Source organism: Camellia sinensis, chromosome 1 (assembly GCF_055761805.1).
Source record: "Camellia sinensis isolate YWXY chromosome 1, ASM5576180v1, whole genome shotgun sequence".
Taxonomy (NCBI): Eukaryota; Viridiplantae; Streptophyta; class Magnoliopsida; order Ericales; family Theaceae; genus Camellia; species Camellia sinensis.
In genome coordinates this window covers 107907401-107926740 of record NC_138961.1, presented here as the reverse complement: position 1 = coordinate 107926740, position 19340 = coordinate 107907401, and the positions used below count along the sequence as shown (strand labels likewise).

General features: G+C 35.4%; 1 protein-coding gene across 1 annotated transcript; it reads left to right on the top strand.

The window, feature by feature from the left end:
- Positions 1-6119: 6119 nt before the first annotated feature.
- On the top strand, positions 6120-9796 carry LOC114286162 (uncharacterized). The gene is made up of 5 exons (XM_028229258.2): positions 6120-6902; positions 7065-8398; positions 8483-8770; positions 8859-8958; positions 9068-9796. Exons 1-5 carry the CDS (start codon positions 6120-6122, stop codon positions 9794-9796), a joined length of 3234 nt encoding a protein of 1077 aa, XP_028085059.2.
- The last annotated feature ends 9544 nt before the right edge of the window (positions 9797-19340 follow it).

The window sequence follows — 19340 nt, the reverse complement described above, 5'->3', positions numbered from 1 at the left end:
ATTGAGACATTTGGACTGGAAATTGAAAGTCTTAAATGTGCAATAACCCGAAATTGACTTTACAATTATGATTAGTATGATTTTTAGAACATTATATGAAGTTTTTGAAAAATTTGATTCATAATAAATTAATTGATTTAAATTAGACTCAAGCTTTAATTAAACTAGCTTAGGCTTATAACTTAAGTTTTGCTAGATATAAGAGCCGCTTATGTGAGTTTTAGAGAACTTAGCCTCAACAAACATTAAGAAAATATCTCTTGGTGAGCTCTAGAGAAGAAAAAAGAGAAGAGAAGAGAAGAGAGAAAGAGAGAGAGAGAGATGAAGAAGGGATCAACCTAGAGCTTTAGGATTGAAGGAATTGGAAGGGGAATTAGAGACTAGAGATCAAGGTATGTATAACTCAACTAAAGTATCCTAAGTCTCACTCCAATTGTTTGGCATCAAGTTTTGACTTAGGGTTTTGGAAGTAATCACTTGTTTGGGTAAATATCCATGGAAATTATAAAGATTCATTGTTTTTGGTTGTTTTAAGAGTTAATTATTGTAAGTTGAGTATATCTTGAGTTAGTTTGAGAGGAACTATCTTCTAAACTTTAATTTTTGCATGTTTTGGCTCCTATATGCATATATGTTGTATCTATTTTGATTAACCAAGAAAAGATGAAGAAATAAGTGAAATGTGGTAATTTGATTTGTAAATGTGCAATTAAGATGTGTTATGATTTATATAAGTTTGAGATTCTTGTTCATTAGGTTCATGTGCTGTGATATTGAAGGGAAATTGCTTGTATTTCACCTTAGAAAGGGTTTTGGGAAGTTGATTTTTTTGTTGAATTTCGAACTGCTCACAGAGCCCAGAGCCGCACATGCGGGACTCACAGTCGCACGTGTAGAAAACAGGGGAGGCAGATTGGACATTCTGGAATAAAAGAACGTATAGAGCCGCACGTGCGGCACACCATCCCGCACGTGTGGTTGGGGACTCCCGCACGTGCGGCCAATGGGCAAAATTTCTGTCGATTTCCCTTACTCTGTTTGACCCACTGAAATTGTTAATGTGTACATTTGATCTTTCTAAAAGGTTTACAATTGAATTGGAATTAAACGAATCGGACAATGGTTAAAAAGAAAAGGCTAAAAGAAAGTGATTTACTTACAAGCTGTGTGTCATATGTAGGTCACGTACCAGAAGGGACTATTACACGGCCATATCACTGTGAATAATAATAGTGTAACGATATGTTTCATTTATGTATTGTGATTATGATCCTTATATTTTGACTTGTGAATGATGCATGTTGTATCAATTGTGTTTGATTGAAACACTACAGGAAATATGGGGTTAGGTGGCGTTTTTTTAACGGCGTTTTTTAAAACGCCATTGTTTCTAATATTTAACTGTGTTATATAAACGTCTTATTTTTCTGTAATTAAAACGGCGCCGTTTCAAGAATCAAAGACGTTTTTAAACGCCTTGGAATGGTTTTGTCCAACACCCCTCTCTTGTCTCACCTTCATTTTGAATCTGATAAGCGAAAATATACTGGTCCAAAATCTCACTCTCACTTTCGCGCTCTCTATCTCTTTATCTCTCTCTCCCTCTCTCTCTCTCTCTCTCTCTCTCTCTCTCTCGCCCTCTCTGCGCTGTCTAAGATCTTACAAAATCGAAGTCAGAGCCATTTCTCTCTTAAAATCGATTCAGATCGGTGATTCATCAGAGCCACTTCTCTCTCAAAATCGATTCAGATCGGTGATTCATTAGAGCCATTTCGAAGTTCTCTCTCAAAATCGATTCAGATCAGTGAATCGATTCATATCGGTGAGCTACTCTCTCTCTCCTCCTCTCTCTTGCTCTCTCTGTGCTGTCTAAACCGTAATTATCTCTGTCAGTTCAGCTCTGTGATGCAGAGATTCAGAGAGTCAGCTAGGTCTCAGCAAACACAGATCGGTGATTCATCAGAGCCATTTCAAAGTTCTCTCTTGAAATTGAAATCGAAATCGAATTTCATCTCAGCGATTCAGATCGGTGAGCTCCATTGTCTCTCTCTCTCTCTCTCTCTCTCAAGCTGAACTGATATAGTGCTTAATTTTATCTCTGCACCCTTTGATTTCAATTTTACTCACAATTCACTTGAATTTGTTGTTGCTTTGATTTTACAAGCTGATTTGTTGTACATTTTGCATGTATAAACTATAGAGTTGTTCATCATCATCATCCCCTTATTTCATCGATCCCAAATCATGTTACAGAAGCCAAGTATATGTTTGGCTCTCAGGTTGATTCCCATCTTAGCTTGTGGCGATCATTATGACGCTTAAATCATACATGCATCTTAGCCTGGTACGGACACAGAACCAACCACATAAAACATAGATGAAGCATCTGAGTGTATCTGTTATAATGAACTTCGCATGTGATATATATGGTTAAAATTATTTCATATAGTTGGTTGTGTCCATAAATAATTTTTCTGAATGATAAATTTTACTACTTTACTCTTACAATTAAAATGAACAAAAAAAATTCAAACAATGGAAAGAGTAATTTTTGTTGGGCAATTTGAAAATAAAGTGTTACAAAACTTTATAAAAAAAAATGTGAACACCAAACTAACTTGTTAACTTTATACTTTAAAATAATAGTCGGAGATCGTATTTTAATAGTCGGAGATCATGTTCACCAACTCTTAGATCAATCGCCGAAACGATTTAAATTCCTATTCTACAATGGCCGAAGTTATAATCCCAAAATATTCATCTGGGTATCTTGGTAAACCAATAATATTGAGATGTCTAACCATCCTATAATCCCAAAATATGAAGGCAAAAAAAAAAATATAAGATACAACCCATACCACATTCGAAATATAGAAAACCAAATAGAGAATTGCTTAAAATATCAAAAAAATTCAATGAAAACAAAAAATACAGAAAACGAAAAAATAGAATTTTTTGAAATGTGAATTCTGAAAACTGAAACCAAACAGAGAATATTTTTTTAGGGATTGAGATTTATGAATTATATGCATTCATGAAACCATTCAAACCTGCCTCTTGCTGCATTCAAATCTTTTGACACAATGTCAATTCGCTGACCTCATCCGAAGGTTTAAAATTCTGTTTTGAACTCAGCATTTTTTTGTGAGTTGGGTGCTGTAGAAACATACCATTCTTACCAACCCCCTCCATGTGGGTCCACAACCACTGCAATTTCAGTTAGGACAACTAGGTTTTTATAATTTCTTAGTGTCTTTATTCCAATGAAATAGTGAAAAATTGATTAAATCATTTTGAATCATACTTGTACAACACATATTTACCAACTCATCAATCTGGATCAAACTACTGATTCTTTTCATGGCACAGACCACTGTTAAATTAGCAATTGCTTAGAAATAGAAGCAGACACCCACACAGATTTTTGGAAAAGACTTTGCAAGGATAGATAGGACTTTTCAAATCCCAAACAACAATAGATTTGACACATTGTATTTGGAAGGATAAGTTTTGAAGCCAGAGTTCAGACTTTTGAGCAAAACCTTCTATGACAATTTGAAGGTGTACTTGCAACGTAGAGCACACAAAGTCGCAACAAAGTGATAATTTTACATGGGGACCAATTAGGACCTTATGTTATGAACTTAAGAGTTGATTTAAGTCCTACTTTTATGTTTTGTAAGTTATTATATTGCTGGATAGTTTTCTTTCTTTTTCCTTATTTTTATTTATTTGTAATGTTTTACCGGATTTTATTTGTTAACCATAGTTGTTGATTTTTGGTTTTGATATAGTGTAGGTCCTTGGTTGTTCTTTTGGGTCAACTTACAATATCACATTATTAAATTTAAAAATATATAGGTCCAGTACAGTATTAGTTGTCAAATAGTCAAAATTTAATATTTGCGAATTGTGATTTTAATAAATTTAGGGAATCCTAACAGTATAAATTACATGTAACCCAACCCAACCCAACCCAAACCAAACCAAGCTACCCAACCCAAACTAAGCTTTGTATTCCACTCAAGTAAGGTTGGCTACATGAATTTATGGGAATTTCAGATTGTATGTTTTGCAAGTGTAAATCTCTTCTTTCCTCTTATTATTTTTTCTTTGTCCTCTTGCTTTTCTTCTCAAAGTAACTAATGCTTGTGGTGCTCCTCACATTAGGCAAACAAACTTGTTTTAACTCCAAAACCCTAGCCTATCAAATCTCAACAAATCCTCGCTGCTCTTACCTCTTTGATGTGACATCAAAACTTTAACTCACTAGGGTGCAGTGCAAATGTGGTTCAAGAAAGAGTAATCAAAGATATGATAAAACTTATAAATTTTTCATAAATTTCATGGCTGAGCCAATTGGACCCATATATTCTCGAGGTTATGTCCTATAAGGGTGTTATTTTATGATAATCCTGTATAAACGATTAAACACTCAGAATTTTGAAAGGATTACTCTGGTAGAAATGGTAATCCTGTGTTATGCAGATCTGCCACCAAATAACTAATGTGCTCCGCATACTTTCATTTTCTTTCCCTACCTACATTCGATTAATACCATATGCATAGGATGCCTTTTGGTATGATGACATAATGAAGTAAAAGGTTGATAATTTTGCAGAATTTGCTTGTATGAATAAAAATGTCTTAAAATAATGGTGTGCCTTTTCATGATGATTTGCAAACTAGAATTTGGGGGCTGATGAATGGGAGAGACAAGTTGATTCCAGTTTTCCATTGTTCAGATAGGGGTTTATCACCTCTTTCATCTTTACACTTTTCGCAACTTGCTCAACACTCAAATTTGCATTTTATTATGGACTTTGGTATACATTAAGATAGAAAGCTTTTGATTTTGTAATTGTTTTATTGTTGAATTACTTTATTTATTTTTCTAGTGTTTTGCTCATGCCTCAAATTCTGAAGTCTCAATTCTATTTCTAGTGTTTAAATACATTCCAAAAGTTTCTACAAAAAATAATTTGATGTTTATGCTACATGATTAAACCATTCCTTCCAAAAAATATTTATAATTATGTATAAAATATAATTTGAGAGAGTGTAGGACACAATTAACTTTATTTGGAGGGTAATTTAACCCAAAATAAATAAATAATCATCTAGCTAGCATGTGAAAGAATTGTCTTGCATGTAACTTTGTCCTGATTTGTAGTATTATATGGTGAAGTTTGGTCTTCAATTCAAACAAGTTTTCTTCATAGTTATTAACGTGGATAACTATGATTGTGATTGTGATTCCTCAACTAATATAATTGTGATTGTGATTGTGATTATGAATGTGATTCCTCATTTGGTGGTTGCTCTTTGGTGTTTTCTGAATCATCATCATCATCATCATCATTAGAAGTATTCGAGCTTTGGTACACTTATTGGTTTGGGTAGTGGGTTTGAACTTCCCACATCCATGAGTTCCTGCCAAAATTATTCCATTATTGATTGATTTGAGAGAGCAATATATTTCTTGAATCTATCATAATCTATCAAGAGCATTGTAGAAACTTTTGGTTTCTTCATTAATATGTTTCATACTAGATATGCTTCTAGTATGCTTGATAGTACTAATTTAGATTGCACTACCGGGATGCAATCATTAATGGTGCATGCATGCATAAATAGCCTTAGACCCGTCCAAGAATCTTCATTAGAGATGCCTAGTCATCTTTGATGAAGCTCTTCTTGGATTGTCCAGTTGGATAGTTCAGGAGCACAAGTCTGTATTGTAATTAGTAGTTCTACTGCTTATAGTCTATCTCGTAGAGATTTCGTGTAGCAACTCCTTGTGTTCTCCGAGTGCACACTAGATAAGGTGTAACAGTACACCTAGTCTATGTTGTGTATTTGGAGAACCATGGGGAGATGCTGCCGAAATTTTGTTAGAGATGAGCAGAGCGGTATGAACTGCTTTTTACAATACAGGCTGTGCATTCCTGAATGGGAAAGTAGGATGAACCAACATATTAGAGACCAGTTAAAGGTGAATGATATCATATTGCATGCATTATAAGGTACTTAATTGAGGTTAAGATTAATTAAAATGGAATGATAATTTTGAACTTTGTTGATTTGGCAGTGACATTTGTAGTGTAAAAGAGAATTAGATGGATAAAAGTTGGCTAAATCAACATAGGTTGCACCCGGAATACATACAAGGGGTTAAGGAATTTATTAAATTTGCATGCGAAAATAAGCCGTTGTTGAATGAAGTCACATGCTCATGTAAACGGTGTCGTAATGTCAAATTGGTGGAGAAAGGCCTGTTAGGGGAACATTTAATGATCAATGGGTTTCTTCCAAGTTACACCAGTTGGATTTTTCATAGGGAGAATTTGTCATCGCCTGTGCCACACAATGTGAATGTTGGGCAAACTGATTCGAACGATGGTGATGAAACGTATGAAATGCTATACGAAGGATTTGGACTTCCTCCACGAAGCTTTATTCACGAGGTAGCAAGTTCTGGTATTAGACAAGGTCCGGATGAGAAAACCGAAAAATTCTTCAATTTATTGAAAAAGGCCGAAAGAGAGTTGTATCCTGAGTGTCAGAAGTTTTCAACGCTTTCATTTATTGTTCGGTTATTGCACATCAAGTGCCTTAGTGGATGGAGTGACAAGTCTTTCACGATGTTGCTCAAGCTTTTGAAGGATTCGTTCCCAAAGGGTGAAACTTTGCCGAAGTCATTTTATGCAACTAGGAAACTTCTTAGGGACTTGAGCCTCGATTATCATAAGGTACATGCATGCCCAAGGGATTGCTCACTATATCGGAAGGAAGCAGCTGGTATGGATGATTGCATAGTGTGTCATATGCCTAGATACAAACAGTTCGAGGGGGAGGAGAATGATGTTAAGAAGAAGCAACAAAGAATTCCACATAAGATTGTTAGATACTTTCCATTGATTCCAAGGCTTCAAAGATTGTTTATGTCATCCAAAACATCTTCTTTAATGAGATGGCATGCAGAGGGCCGAATTGATGACGGCAAAATGAGACATCCCGCTGACTCTCCAGTTTGGAAAAATTTTGATAATTTGTATCCCAAGTTTGCGAGTGAGCCTCGCAATGTCAGACTGGGTTTAACAGCGGATGGATTCAATCCATTCAAGGCAATGAATGTCTCTCATAGCAGTTGGCCAGTTATTATAATGCCATACAATTTGCCACCATGGTTGTGTATGAAGCAGCCTCATATGATGATGACATTGCTCATCGATGGTCCTTCTTCGCCTGGAAATAATATTGACGTCTACTTACACCTTGTAGTGGATGAATTGAAAGAACTATGGGAAAATGGTGTTGACACGTATGATGCGGAAACTAATCAGATGTTCCGAATGCATGCTGTGTTATTGTGGACTATAAATGATTTTCCTGCCTATGCAATTTTGTCTGGATGGAGCACAAAAGGCGCTTTAGCTTGTCCTTGTTGTAACACACATACTCGTTCTCGATATTTGAAGAACGGAAGGAAATTATGTTACATGGGGCATCGTCGCTGGTTGAATGGGGGTCACAAATTTTGGAAAGCTAGTGCGTCTTTTGATGGCACTCGTGAATTCGAACCATGCTCAACTCGGTTATCAGGGGCTAATGTGCTACAACAACTAGGCCCTAAGTTCAAATTGAATTCTAAGCATCAACAATCTAGCAAACGGAATAGAAAGGGGAAAGAAAAGGAGGAAAATGAGGACTCGGGTCATTATTGGAAAAAGAAAAGTATTTTCTTTGAGCTATCATATTGGGAGCATAATTTGATTCGCCGCGATCTTGATGTGATGCACATTGAAAAGAACGTGTGTGATAATGTGTTGTGGACGATATTAAATGTTGATGGGAAAGGGAAGGACAATTTAAATACTCGTCGAGATTTGCAAGAAATGGGAATTCGGAAGGCACTACATCCTCAGAAAAGGGTTGGGTACAAGTATTATTTGCCTCCTGCATGTTTTGCCATGAACAATAGAGAGAAAAATCTATTCTGCACACTTCTAAAGAATATCAAAGTTCCAGATGGTTACGCATCTAATATTTCTCGTCGGGTTAACCTCAAACAGCGTAGCATATCTGGACTGAAAAGTCATGATAACCATATACTCATGCAACAAATACTTCCAATAGCAGTGAGAAATTTGTTACCGAAGAAAGTGGTTGAACCATTAATTGAGTTAAGCAATTTCTTCAGGAAATTGTGTTTCAAAACCCTAGACGTGGATGGTCTAAATCGTCTTCAGTCCCAAATCGCTCTTACACTTTGCCATCTTGAGAGAATTTTTCCTCCATCATTTTTTGATATAATGGAGCACTTACCCATTCACCTAGCAGATGAAGCAAAGATTGCCGGTCCGGTGCAATATCGATGGATGTACTTTGTTGAAAGGTGTGTAATTCTACTTTAATGTCCATTTTGTATATATTTGATTGTTTATACTTGGAAGTCATGTATGCATCTTTTTGTTTATAGGTACCTTATGACACTTAAATCATGCATGCGTAATCGAAGTCATCCTGAAGGTTCAATTGCACAGGGATACTTGGACGAAGAATGTATAACATTTTTCTCAAGGAACTTGCATGATGTTGAGTCGAAATTGCATCGACCGTTAAGGAATTGCGATGTTAGTGACAATCCTGAGATATTAATGGGGCGGGCTTTAGGAAAAGGAAAAGGGTTTGTTCTTGATAACACAACATGGGTACAGACCCATTGGTATATGTTATTTAACATTGCTGCGGTTGTCCCATATCGAGAGTAAGATAGATGCAGCCTTTGTCTCGTTGTGAATGTATATATACCAACTATAATTATCGTGCATTTTACAAGTAGTTTAATTGTGTAGGGAACATCGTGAATTTATTAAGCGGTCACATCGTCGTCTCAGAGATTATAATGTGGATCGTCGTCACAATGATGAGTTTCCCAAATGGTTCAATTCTCATGTAAGTGCATGTCAAGCACAAGTCTTCTATATTTTTGCAATCCATGTGCTTCTATATTTTTGAAGTTGTTAATTGATGTTTAATATTGATAACTTTCTTTTAAAAATAGGTTGCTGAGCTACTAGCTACTGAAAATGTAGCATTGTCAGAAGAGATTAAAATTTTGGCTTTGGGACCCAGCCAAAAGGCCACCAGATTTAATGGGTATATAATTAATGGTACTAGGTATCATACTAAGAGTTGTGAGTTGAGAAGAAAAACTCAGAATAGTGGGGTTATGGTGAAGGCAAAGACTTCTAGCTATGCAAGTGCGAAAAACATTAATCCAATGGAAGGTGATGTAGCGTACTATGGATATGTGACAGATATTATTGAATTGTATTACTCACATGACCATAGATATATGTTATTCATGTGCAACTGGATTGATAACAATAAGGGACACAAGCAAGATGATTTTGGTTGTACACTTGTTAATTTCAATCACTTGTTATATGCGAAGAAACAAGATAGTGATGAGCCATTCATCCTAGCATCTCAAGCACAACAAGTCTTTTATGTTAGTGATTCTGTTGATGAAGATTGGAATGTTGTACTCAAGATGAAACCTAAAGACTTGTATGAGGCGTGTGGAGAACAACCAACTATTGATGAAGGACTACATCACAACGAAGTGGAAGGATTTGGTGATCAAGAGTTAGATGTAGCTTCCTTCACTTGTGAGGAGGACATGGATTGGGTTAGGCAAGGTATTGATGGAACAAATGTTGATGAAACTATTGGACCTCTTGAAGTATCGACAGAGGCACAATTTGAAGATGACGAAGAACTAATATGATATTGTAATTGGCCGCATATTCACTTTTACATTTGTATGGATATTCATATTAATAAAATCTTTGCTTTTGTACCTTTGCAGTTTTCTTTAAATGACCATTTTTACCTTTCATGTACTCTTATTTTCTTTTGAATGCAATAGATATTTATAGATTATTATGTCCTTACTCTTATGTTTGTAGTTTTTTTATAGATATTATCTATGAGTTCTTGCTCTAACCATTCTTCTAGTGAAAGTGAGCAATCAAGCTCTAGTAGTTCTAGTTCAGATGAGACTCAGACCACACTCAAGATGAAAGTCATACCTGATCCACCGGCATCATGGCATCCACCAGGCAGGCTTCCTACCACATCACGTAGCGGTAGTACATCACATGGCTCTATTTCAGCTGGTATGTATAAACTTTGCTTGATATTTTCTTATGGTGTTTTTGAGTTAGATCTGTAGTCCTATCTATTTTTTTTCCTGTATTTTTCATTATAACCAAACAAAAAGTGAAATTATATTTGAAAATCAATTTGTTTTTTTTTTTTTTTGAAAACCCATCAAAGGCCAAAGGCCAGAGGTACTTGTTATATTTTTCTAGTAACAAGGGTTTAGCTACTTGATATGGGTCCCTCATGACATTGGTTGACTGCATTATTTGAGCCTTTTTTACTCCATATTAAGAGAAAACTATAGCTAGAGCAAAAAACATTCTAGCTAGAGCGAAAAAATAAATAAACAATGCACTATTAAACCCACAAAAGGTCTCTATCAAAAACATTCTTAGTATTGTACCACTGATTTCAGCTGTCCACCGTTAATAATTTCATTGCTGAAATGTCTTAAGAAGTATGTATCTACATCTCAAGCACACATGCCAGATGTTGTTTGAACATCACATGGTTATAGGTTTCAAACGAAAAAGCCACAAAGTTTACGAATTGATTTCAGAAAGAAACCTCTCTAAATCCCTCATGAACAATAGGGAGTTCTCATGCGTATAATTAACAACAATTTGATGAATGAAACAGTTCATAATGTTACAGTAACCTGCAATATACCCCAATCAAACACGCACAGGTGAATTTCCATTGGATTTTTCATCATGTTTACAGTAACCTGCATGTCATGGTTTCAGGTGGTGGAATGTCTTATTTTTGGATGTAGATTGGTATGATTTTCCATCTCTTGTTTTGCTCGAGGAAAAAACCTAATTTTCCATTCTTCATGATTTGTTCTTCTTTATTTAAGTTCATTTTTTCTCTTATTAAAAAATATTAAGATAAAAATGACCTGTAAGAATAATAGCCAATGGGTGGGGCATTTGTCTGTTAAAGATCAATTCATTGAACTTGAGTAGTTTATTACCTGAAGAGCAACGAAGTTAATAGACTGAAGAAGATAAAATGAAACTTACCTATAATGTTATTTATCAAAAAAACAAAAACTTACTTGGGAATTTTAGACATTGTTTCAGATAGGTAATGATTTGAACTCCTGGATGCCAGACTAAGGCTTCATATTGCCCATTATTTAAGGGGTTTTGTGTTTCAGTTTCAATTGGAAACTCAAATCAAGAGACTAAAAATTATTGTTTGCTACTGATACTGCAGTAGTGGATGCCTGCAATGTGAAATATTGCGACTGTATCCAATGTCAAGCCAGTTCTGATTTCCCCCAACAACATCTGTTTTCTTGCTTATTGACCAATTGAATGTCAAGAACTCTAGTCAAAATCAAGGAATACCTTAAAAAAAGTTTAAAATTCCAAATCAAACACATTTCACACATATTACACTCAAAATTTGGTAGGGCCCTAACTACAACCATTCTTTCAATGGCAATCACTGTTGCCAAACTCTTCTTGCAGAGGCTCATTTTAATGGGTCCTAACAACAACCATTCTTTAACTCAGGTGTGCTGATAATATGTTTCTTTGACACACACTGCAGCGTGATTTCTAACTCGCTAGCAATGGTAAACATTTACTGATTGTGGCATGCCATGTATCTGTGTTTTGTAGGTCCTAGCTCAAGTCAAGCCATACAAAAGCAGACAAGGGGTCCCACATATGTGCATGGTCAATGGGGTACTAGTGAAGATGGCATTTTAAAAGTTGTTCCAAATGAGTTGAATCAAGTAGTTGAAGGACACACACCCCTTGCTTCACATTTGGGCGTTTTGGCACGAGATGGGAGTCTTGCACCACTCACTTTTACCACTTGGCATTATGTTCGAAAACAAAAGAAAGATAACATATGGAGGGAGATAAAGGTGTATATGGATATTTAATATGAAATAAGTTATAATTGTATTCCATATGAAATGCATATTACAAGTTTAGTTGACATTGCATATTACAAGTGTATATAATTGTAATGTAGGCTCATACGGATGCAGATGAATCCATGAAAAGAACAATAATGGCTTCATTTGGAAAGAAATGGAGAGATTGGTCGAGTGAAAACAATGGGATACAAACCCTTCAAGAATGATGCAGAACGGTTGGCTCATCGACCAGATAGAGTACAAGAGGATTAGTGGCGGGCTTTGGTCTACTATTGAGGCACTCAGAGTGCATCGGTAAAATTTTATTTATGTGAAAAAATATTTATATATGATAATTTTTTATAACATCTTAAATAAATTTCATATTTGACAAAAATCAAGGAAGAAGAATAGAAAAATCTGGAAGAAGAAGACATTATATCATAGAACAGGCCGAAAGCCTTTCTCAGTAGTTCAACTGGAGGTATATATGTGATCAGTGTATTTAGGACAGTTTTATCTTATGTATTGCAGATTCTTCTTCATTTTATGTAGTGAAGAAATATGAAATAATGCATTAAAAACTAAGACATTCAAAGTATTAAATGGAAACTTTGGTTCTTATTTATCTTAAGATTTTGGTTGTCTTTCATTTATAGGAGACAAAAAAGAACAATGGGGTTCCTGCTAGTCGGTCACAGGTGTGGATGGCCGCATACATGAAAGATAGGACGTCAAATAGTGATTTAGTTAATGAGGTTATGGTATGTGATACTACTTTATCTTTGGACTTTTAATATGATTTATATTTATATTGGAGGCTAATTATTGAATTCAAACTTGCAAACTCAAATGAATGAGTTAACAGAGCACATGGAGCGATCTTCTACTGACCTTGCAGCATTACAGGAGCAAATCTTCACACAAGTTATGGGCCCAGAGCGACCTGGCCGTGTTCGGATGTTTGGATTGGAACCGTCACCCATTGATGTTTTTGGAGGTGGATATAGGCGGTCACAAGAGCAGAGTCGTCTCTTTGAAACTCAAGTTCAGGAACAAGTTCAAGAGCAACTTCAACGGTATCAAATGTAGTTCGAGTCGAAGATGAATGAAGTAATGGAGAAACAAATTTAGGCTATACGCACAGATTTTCAGTCATGAATTCAGTTTTTGGAATCTCAATTGCAAGCTGCAAGCGTGCCCGTTGATCCAGTTGTTGCACCATCAAACCCATTACATAGGCAGCAGGTATTTTAGTTATTTTTACTAGTTATTACTTTAAATTGCCTAGCGCTAATATACAACTTAAGCCTCTTATTGAATGATAGGTTGTGGATTCACTTAGTAGTCATCCCACTGTTCGGCCAATGTCACATCAACAATCATCTCATGCATTTTCATCCCAAGAGGTGAGCAATCATTTAATCAAAAGCTTTTTTGACAAATAACATATCTTATTAAGTACAATACTTGCTTTTATTAAATATATGTTCACCTTTCAAAGAAAGAGAAGAAGAATAAGAAGAAGAAGAAGAACTAACAAGGTAAAAAAACTAATTGCCTTTTTTGGACTAACCCCGAAAACTATTAGACTACAATGGCAATAATTATTGCCTTTTCTGAACTAATTGCCTTATTTTCCTTGGGCCTTTCCTGCTGCATATGGAAATGATTGTCTCAAGACTATGCATGTGTGCCTCTTACACATTTTACTTTTTAAATTCATCATTATTGTTTACCATAGTTGGTACTTCAGTTGACCACATACGTGTAGTTAGTCATACACTTGAGAGAGAAACAAAATGTGAATAATATTTAGCTTACATGTTATTTACATTTCCCTTCAATTTTCTAGTGTCATGTTTCTTATTGGTTATATTATACATGACATTGGTGGCTAGTCCGAATTGTTTACACCTGTTGGTTATATCCTCTGTTAATGGTGCTCAGTACAGTTTATGGCTGTAGAAAATTCTTTATCTTCAGTCAAAATGATGCTTATCAAATCCCAACTTTTGGTTTTGGGATATTGGTGGTTGGGATAATTGGCCGTTTCTTGCAGTTTATTCATGAGAATTGCAGTTCTGTCAATAACATTCAGTGCATAGAAACTGATATGAAGACAATTGGCCTAATTTGGATCCTTTTTTCTAAATGAATAATTTTGACCTTTTCATCATTAACAGGAAGAGGCTACAAAAAGTAAGTTTGCAGGAAAGGCATGGTACCAGACTATGATCTCTGACAGCGATTACACCGAGTTTGAAAACTTCTCAAAGTGGTTGGGAGTCTCCTAGTGAGATTTTTCTGTCTTTGAGTTTTGTCTTAGGTATACTATCTTTATCTAATTGTTTTGTTTCAAGAGGAGTTAATTTACTTTTTGTGGCAGTTTTGAGACAAGAATTGAGTTTGGTGGGTTATGTTTTATGACAAGATGGATGGATTTTTCATTTTAGCAGATCTGGAATCAAAATTTTACAAATCGTAGTCTCTTACTTAAGAACGGTTTGTTAGTTTTTTTTTTTTTTTTGAATGAGAAACTGAATTAATGCTTCATTTGTTATTTGAATGGGAGTTATTATTTTATATGTTAGTTTTATTATAGATATTTGAATGGGAGTTAATATTTTGTATGTTAGTTTTATTACATTTATTTGAATGGGAGTTAATAGCTTGTATGTTAGTTTTATTACAAGTATTTTTTTATTAATTGAATGAGAAACCAAATTCAATATTTTCTTACAGGTATTCAATAGTTTGTATGTTAGTTTTATTACAGGTATTTTTTTATTAATTGAATGAGGAACCAAATTCAATATTTTCTTACAGGTATTCTTTTTAATTTAATCAAATAAAATTAGCACAATATCAAAACAAAAAAAAAAAAGAGAGAGAGATATGACGGCGTTTCTACAAACGCCTCCTAAACCCTCGACAGTAACGATTATATTTTTAAAACAGATACGACGGCGTTTAAAAAACGTCGCTACATATTGTTGGTGACGTCAGCGTGTGTATAGTGGGACATTTGGCGGCGTTTTTAAAAACGCCTCCTATACTAATATCACGACGTTTTTAAAACATCGCAAAGTAACAGCGACGGCCGCAGCTTCGACGTTTGGTACTAAACGCCACAAAAGGAATTAGGGGCGTTTTTGATACATATGGCGGCATTTTTTAAACGCCACTAAAAGTCCGATTTCCAGCAGTGAAATAACAAGAATGATCGCACAATAATATATGCAATGGACCCGAGGTCATTCTGCTTTGATTGTGAATAATGGGCCCGAGGCCGTTATGATATGGACTACTTGTGATTCATGGCTCTAAGGCCAAAGGAGATGGAGACATGCCGATATTCCATCTACCCTGTAATGATATGAACTGTTTATGACCCATGGCCTAAGGCCGAGAGAGGTGGAGACATACCAATGTTCCATCTACCTTATAATGTTCCGAACAACTATTGTTCTGTTTGGCCCAAAGCTGTTTTGTTATTATATTGGGCCTAACGTCGTTCTATATTACGTTGGGCCTAAGGCCATTCTGTCATGTGTGGGCTCGAGGCTGTTCAGGAATGAGAATATGAATAAGACCAACTAATAACTTATAATTTTGCTCTACAAGCTCATTCACATAAACCTCCTTACATTGCAATTATTTACTGAGTCTTGCTCACTCTGTATATATGTATATTAATGTAGGTGATCAGTCTGGAGGACACCTCCAGGTCAACTTTAGTAGCCTTTTTGCTGGACCTGTTTTGTCAAGCCTTCTGAAGTGGACCCTTTTGTTTTATTTTTGAGAGTTTCGTGTGATGGCATATTTGGTTAAGACTTGGATATACATTGTCAATATGTAAATTTTGGATTATTACCCTTTTGTATAGCTTTGCATGACATGGACTTGTTGGGATATGAACTGTATGTGTAAATGTTCTAAATATATGGTATGGTGTATTAAGATCCTGACATTTAGACACTGCTCAATGGACGTTTCATTTTGTCTTTATATTTGCTCCTGTTTTAGGCCCCGGTATTGTATGAAATATTTATTGATTATTTTGTTTTGAGGCCTATGTACAGGCCAGTCATGTCCAAACTTTTAGAGATAGGTTTGGGTTGTGACAATTAGTGTCTTGGATGTTAGAATTCACTGAGATATCCTAACCAAAATCAAATGACAATAAGAGAAGCAACCTCTAAATTTTATGAACTAAGTTTAGGTAGTTTATGTAAGTGATGTGAGACAAAAATATAATCGAGGGCAGAGTCAGAAATTTTGTTTAGTGGGGCCAAGGTATTAACAAGAAATGAAGATCTTTATTGAATGAATCTAATTTGAGATTGATTACAGATATTTATACGTCTAACTAACTAACTAACTAACTGACTCTATACGTCTAACAAACTCCTTTACAACAATTGTATCTATATGTATCTGTATTAGTTCTTGATCCAAGTGATATGTTGTAACAACCCTGCTCATGCTTGTGGTTGTGCCTGTGTTTTTTTTCTTTCATCGGCAAAATTTTTTTTATTGAAGAAGAAAAGTGATTTACAAGCAAGAAAGCGTGTTAAAAGTTATATTAGGTAGGAACATCTTAACTATGTTAGCACCTTCCTACTAACCCAAATCATATGCAAACCAAGGCAAGAACATGGCAAATTGGTGAGGCCCCAACAGTACAAAATACTAAATTAAACGGCAAGAACTTCACTTGAGAGGGATGGGCTAACATATTTTATCCATTCAAGAGAGAGAGAAGATAAAGTCATTAACTGTATAATCAGTTAGATTGGTTGAGAGTTTGACCCATGTTGCCACCCTTATTTTCATCAATTCCTTCGGATCATTCCACTTGGGTTCCTTTTGTGAGAAATTCTTCCATTTTGAGCCAGCCACAGTGTCCATAATGTCGCCAATTGGATTGCTTCCCACATGAATTTGGCCAAGCGTGTAAAACTTTGTCCATATCACCATGTAAGTGGATCAGACACAGAGTTTGGAATTACCCAACATAATCCCCACCAATCGACAATATCAGACCAAACTTCCCCAAAAAAGGGCAACAATACCAACAAGTGATCTGATGATTCAGAGTCAATCCCACAAAATGCGCAGGGGTGAGAAGATGGTCTGTTTGTGATGCCTTTCGGCACCTTCCTTTATGCTATTGTCAGGTATTTGCATAAAAAAAAAAAAAAAAAAAAATTGAGTTAGTTTAGGTTCATTACTATTTGAAAATAATTAGTCTTGTCACAAAAGTATTTTATGAAGAGAATATATATATATATATATATCTAACACCCAAAAAAAAAAAAAAATCAATTTTAAAAATTTTGAAATATTAATTAGATTTCAGTATGCAATCAATTGACTACCATTTTAAGTCATTATATTGGTTAATAAGTATACATACTATTTGATTTTTAGAGCTCGTTTGGGAAGAAAAAGCCCTAGACTTTTTGACTAAAATAGTCACAAAAAAACTTAATAAGACAAAACATTACATTCAACCCATAATTATTATATTTTCTGTTTCACAAAAGTCAAAAAAAACTAAAAAGTTCATTTCAAACGAGACTTTTTAGCCCTAAGTTAAAATAACCAAAAAGTTAAAAAGCTAAAAAGCCAACTCACATCCCAAACGAACCCTTAGAATATAAGATAAATTTTTTTTTTATAAAAAAAACGACATATATATTAATAAAATCAATTTATGAAATATTAGAAACAAGCTTATATTTGAAGATATTCAACCCAATTGGGAGCGTCTAATCTCATGAAGACTAGAGTGGTCTTGTGGGTTAAGGTTATATATTGTGAAATATTAATGAAAAGAAGAGTTTTAGTAAGTAATTTTCATAAAATTAGGAGATCATCCCATTATGCATTTTACAAATACTTATAAAATATAGAAATGATCATAAATTTTCAGAAATTTGGAGAGGGGCGGACCTTTTCTATATGTAATTCCACCTGAAAAATAACCAAGTGATTTATCCTGTTTTTGACCGAACTCGGGATACTGTTGTGCCTTGGCACAACAGTTATTATTGTGTCTTTTGTGGATGGTCGTTCCGAGTGTTTTTCGATAATTTGAACCGTTTATATTATAGGATTCGTCGAGTAGATCATCCATACAAAACAATTAAATTAATTGGATATCTATAATCCTATAATCAAAATACATTTGTTTTTATAAAAATTAATGATTAACATAACTTTAATAAATTTTTAAAAACAACTAGGAACCTAATCATGGGGTTATCTAATTAACTTGATTTTTTTTTATGAATAATATTGGTGACGAATCCTATAATATAAACAATTTAAATTATTAAAAATTACTGAAAACGAAACCCCACAAAAGGCATAGCAGTAATTACTGTGCTTAAGGCACATCAGTATGCCCTTTCCATTTTGACCTTAGGTCTCGCACACTAGGAACAGAACTAAGCCAAAAAATGAGGTTGGTGCAATCTGCAGCCATCGAGGTGGTTGTTGTACGGGGAGGAAATAATTCTCCTCGTATAATCCTGTTGACCAAGTCCACGCTCCTCCGTACGACGTCGCTTTGTCACCTGAAAACACAAACGTGAGCTAGCCGGCGGGTGTGTGCCGGAAACCTCTCCGATGCCTAAGTCAGAAAACTTGACAAATAGACAAAGCTCTAAGTTCTTAGAAAGATTGTGTTCAATTACCTCCTCCAAGGTGTTGCTTGTGAGCTTTTATAAGTTTCGTATGGCACAATCCTAGTAGGACTTGTACTTCTCCATGCAGAGTCCTCCTAGGATTCATTCTCCTAGGGATAATGCTTATCCTTTTGCACCCTCCCCCACTGCTTAAACCAAGTGGGATGGTTTTTTATATGACCGAACTTCCATATGACCGAAGTAAAATTGGCTATACCGAGCCACAGAGGGCCGAACTATACTTAGCTCGGTCTGCTCCTCCAATTGATTACTTCGGCTGCCCTGTTTGACCTTGATGTGCTTAGTTCAAACTTCCAAGTAGCAAGTTCTGACCGTCCCAACCGCTGTATGTCACGACCGGACTAATTCTGAAACCGGTCTTCCCAGAACATACTGCGGCCGGACTAACTCTGAGACCGGCCTAACTCCGAGTTGTCTCCGGACCGGAGTGGCTTTACTCTTCCTTCGACCGGAGTAATCTCATCTCCTCGGGCCGAAGTAACTTTGTCTCCTTAAGGCCGGAGTAACCTTGCCCCTAGGCCGAAGTAGCCATTACGGCCTTTTTACTTAGTCCTTCGCGTTTTGGGCCTCGA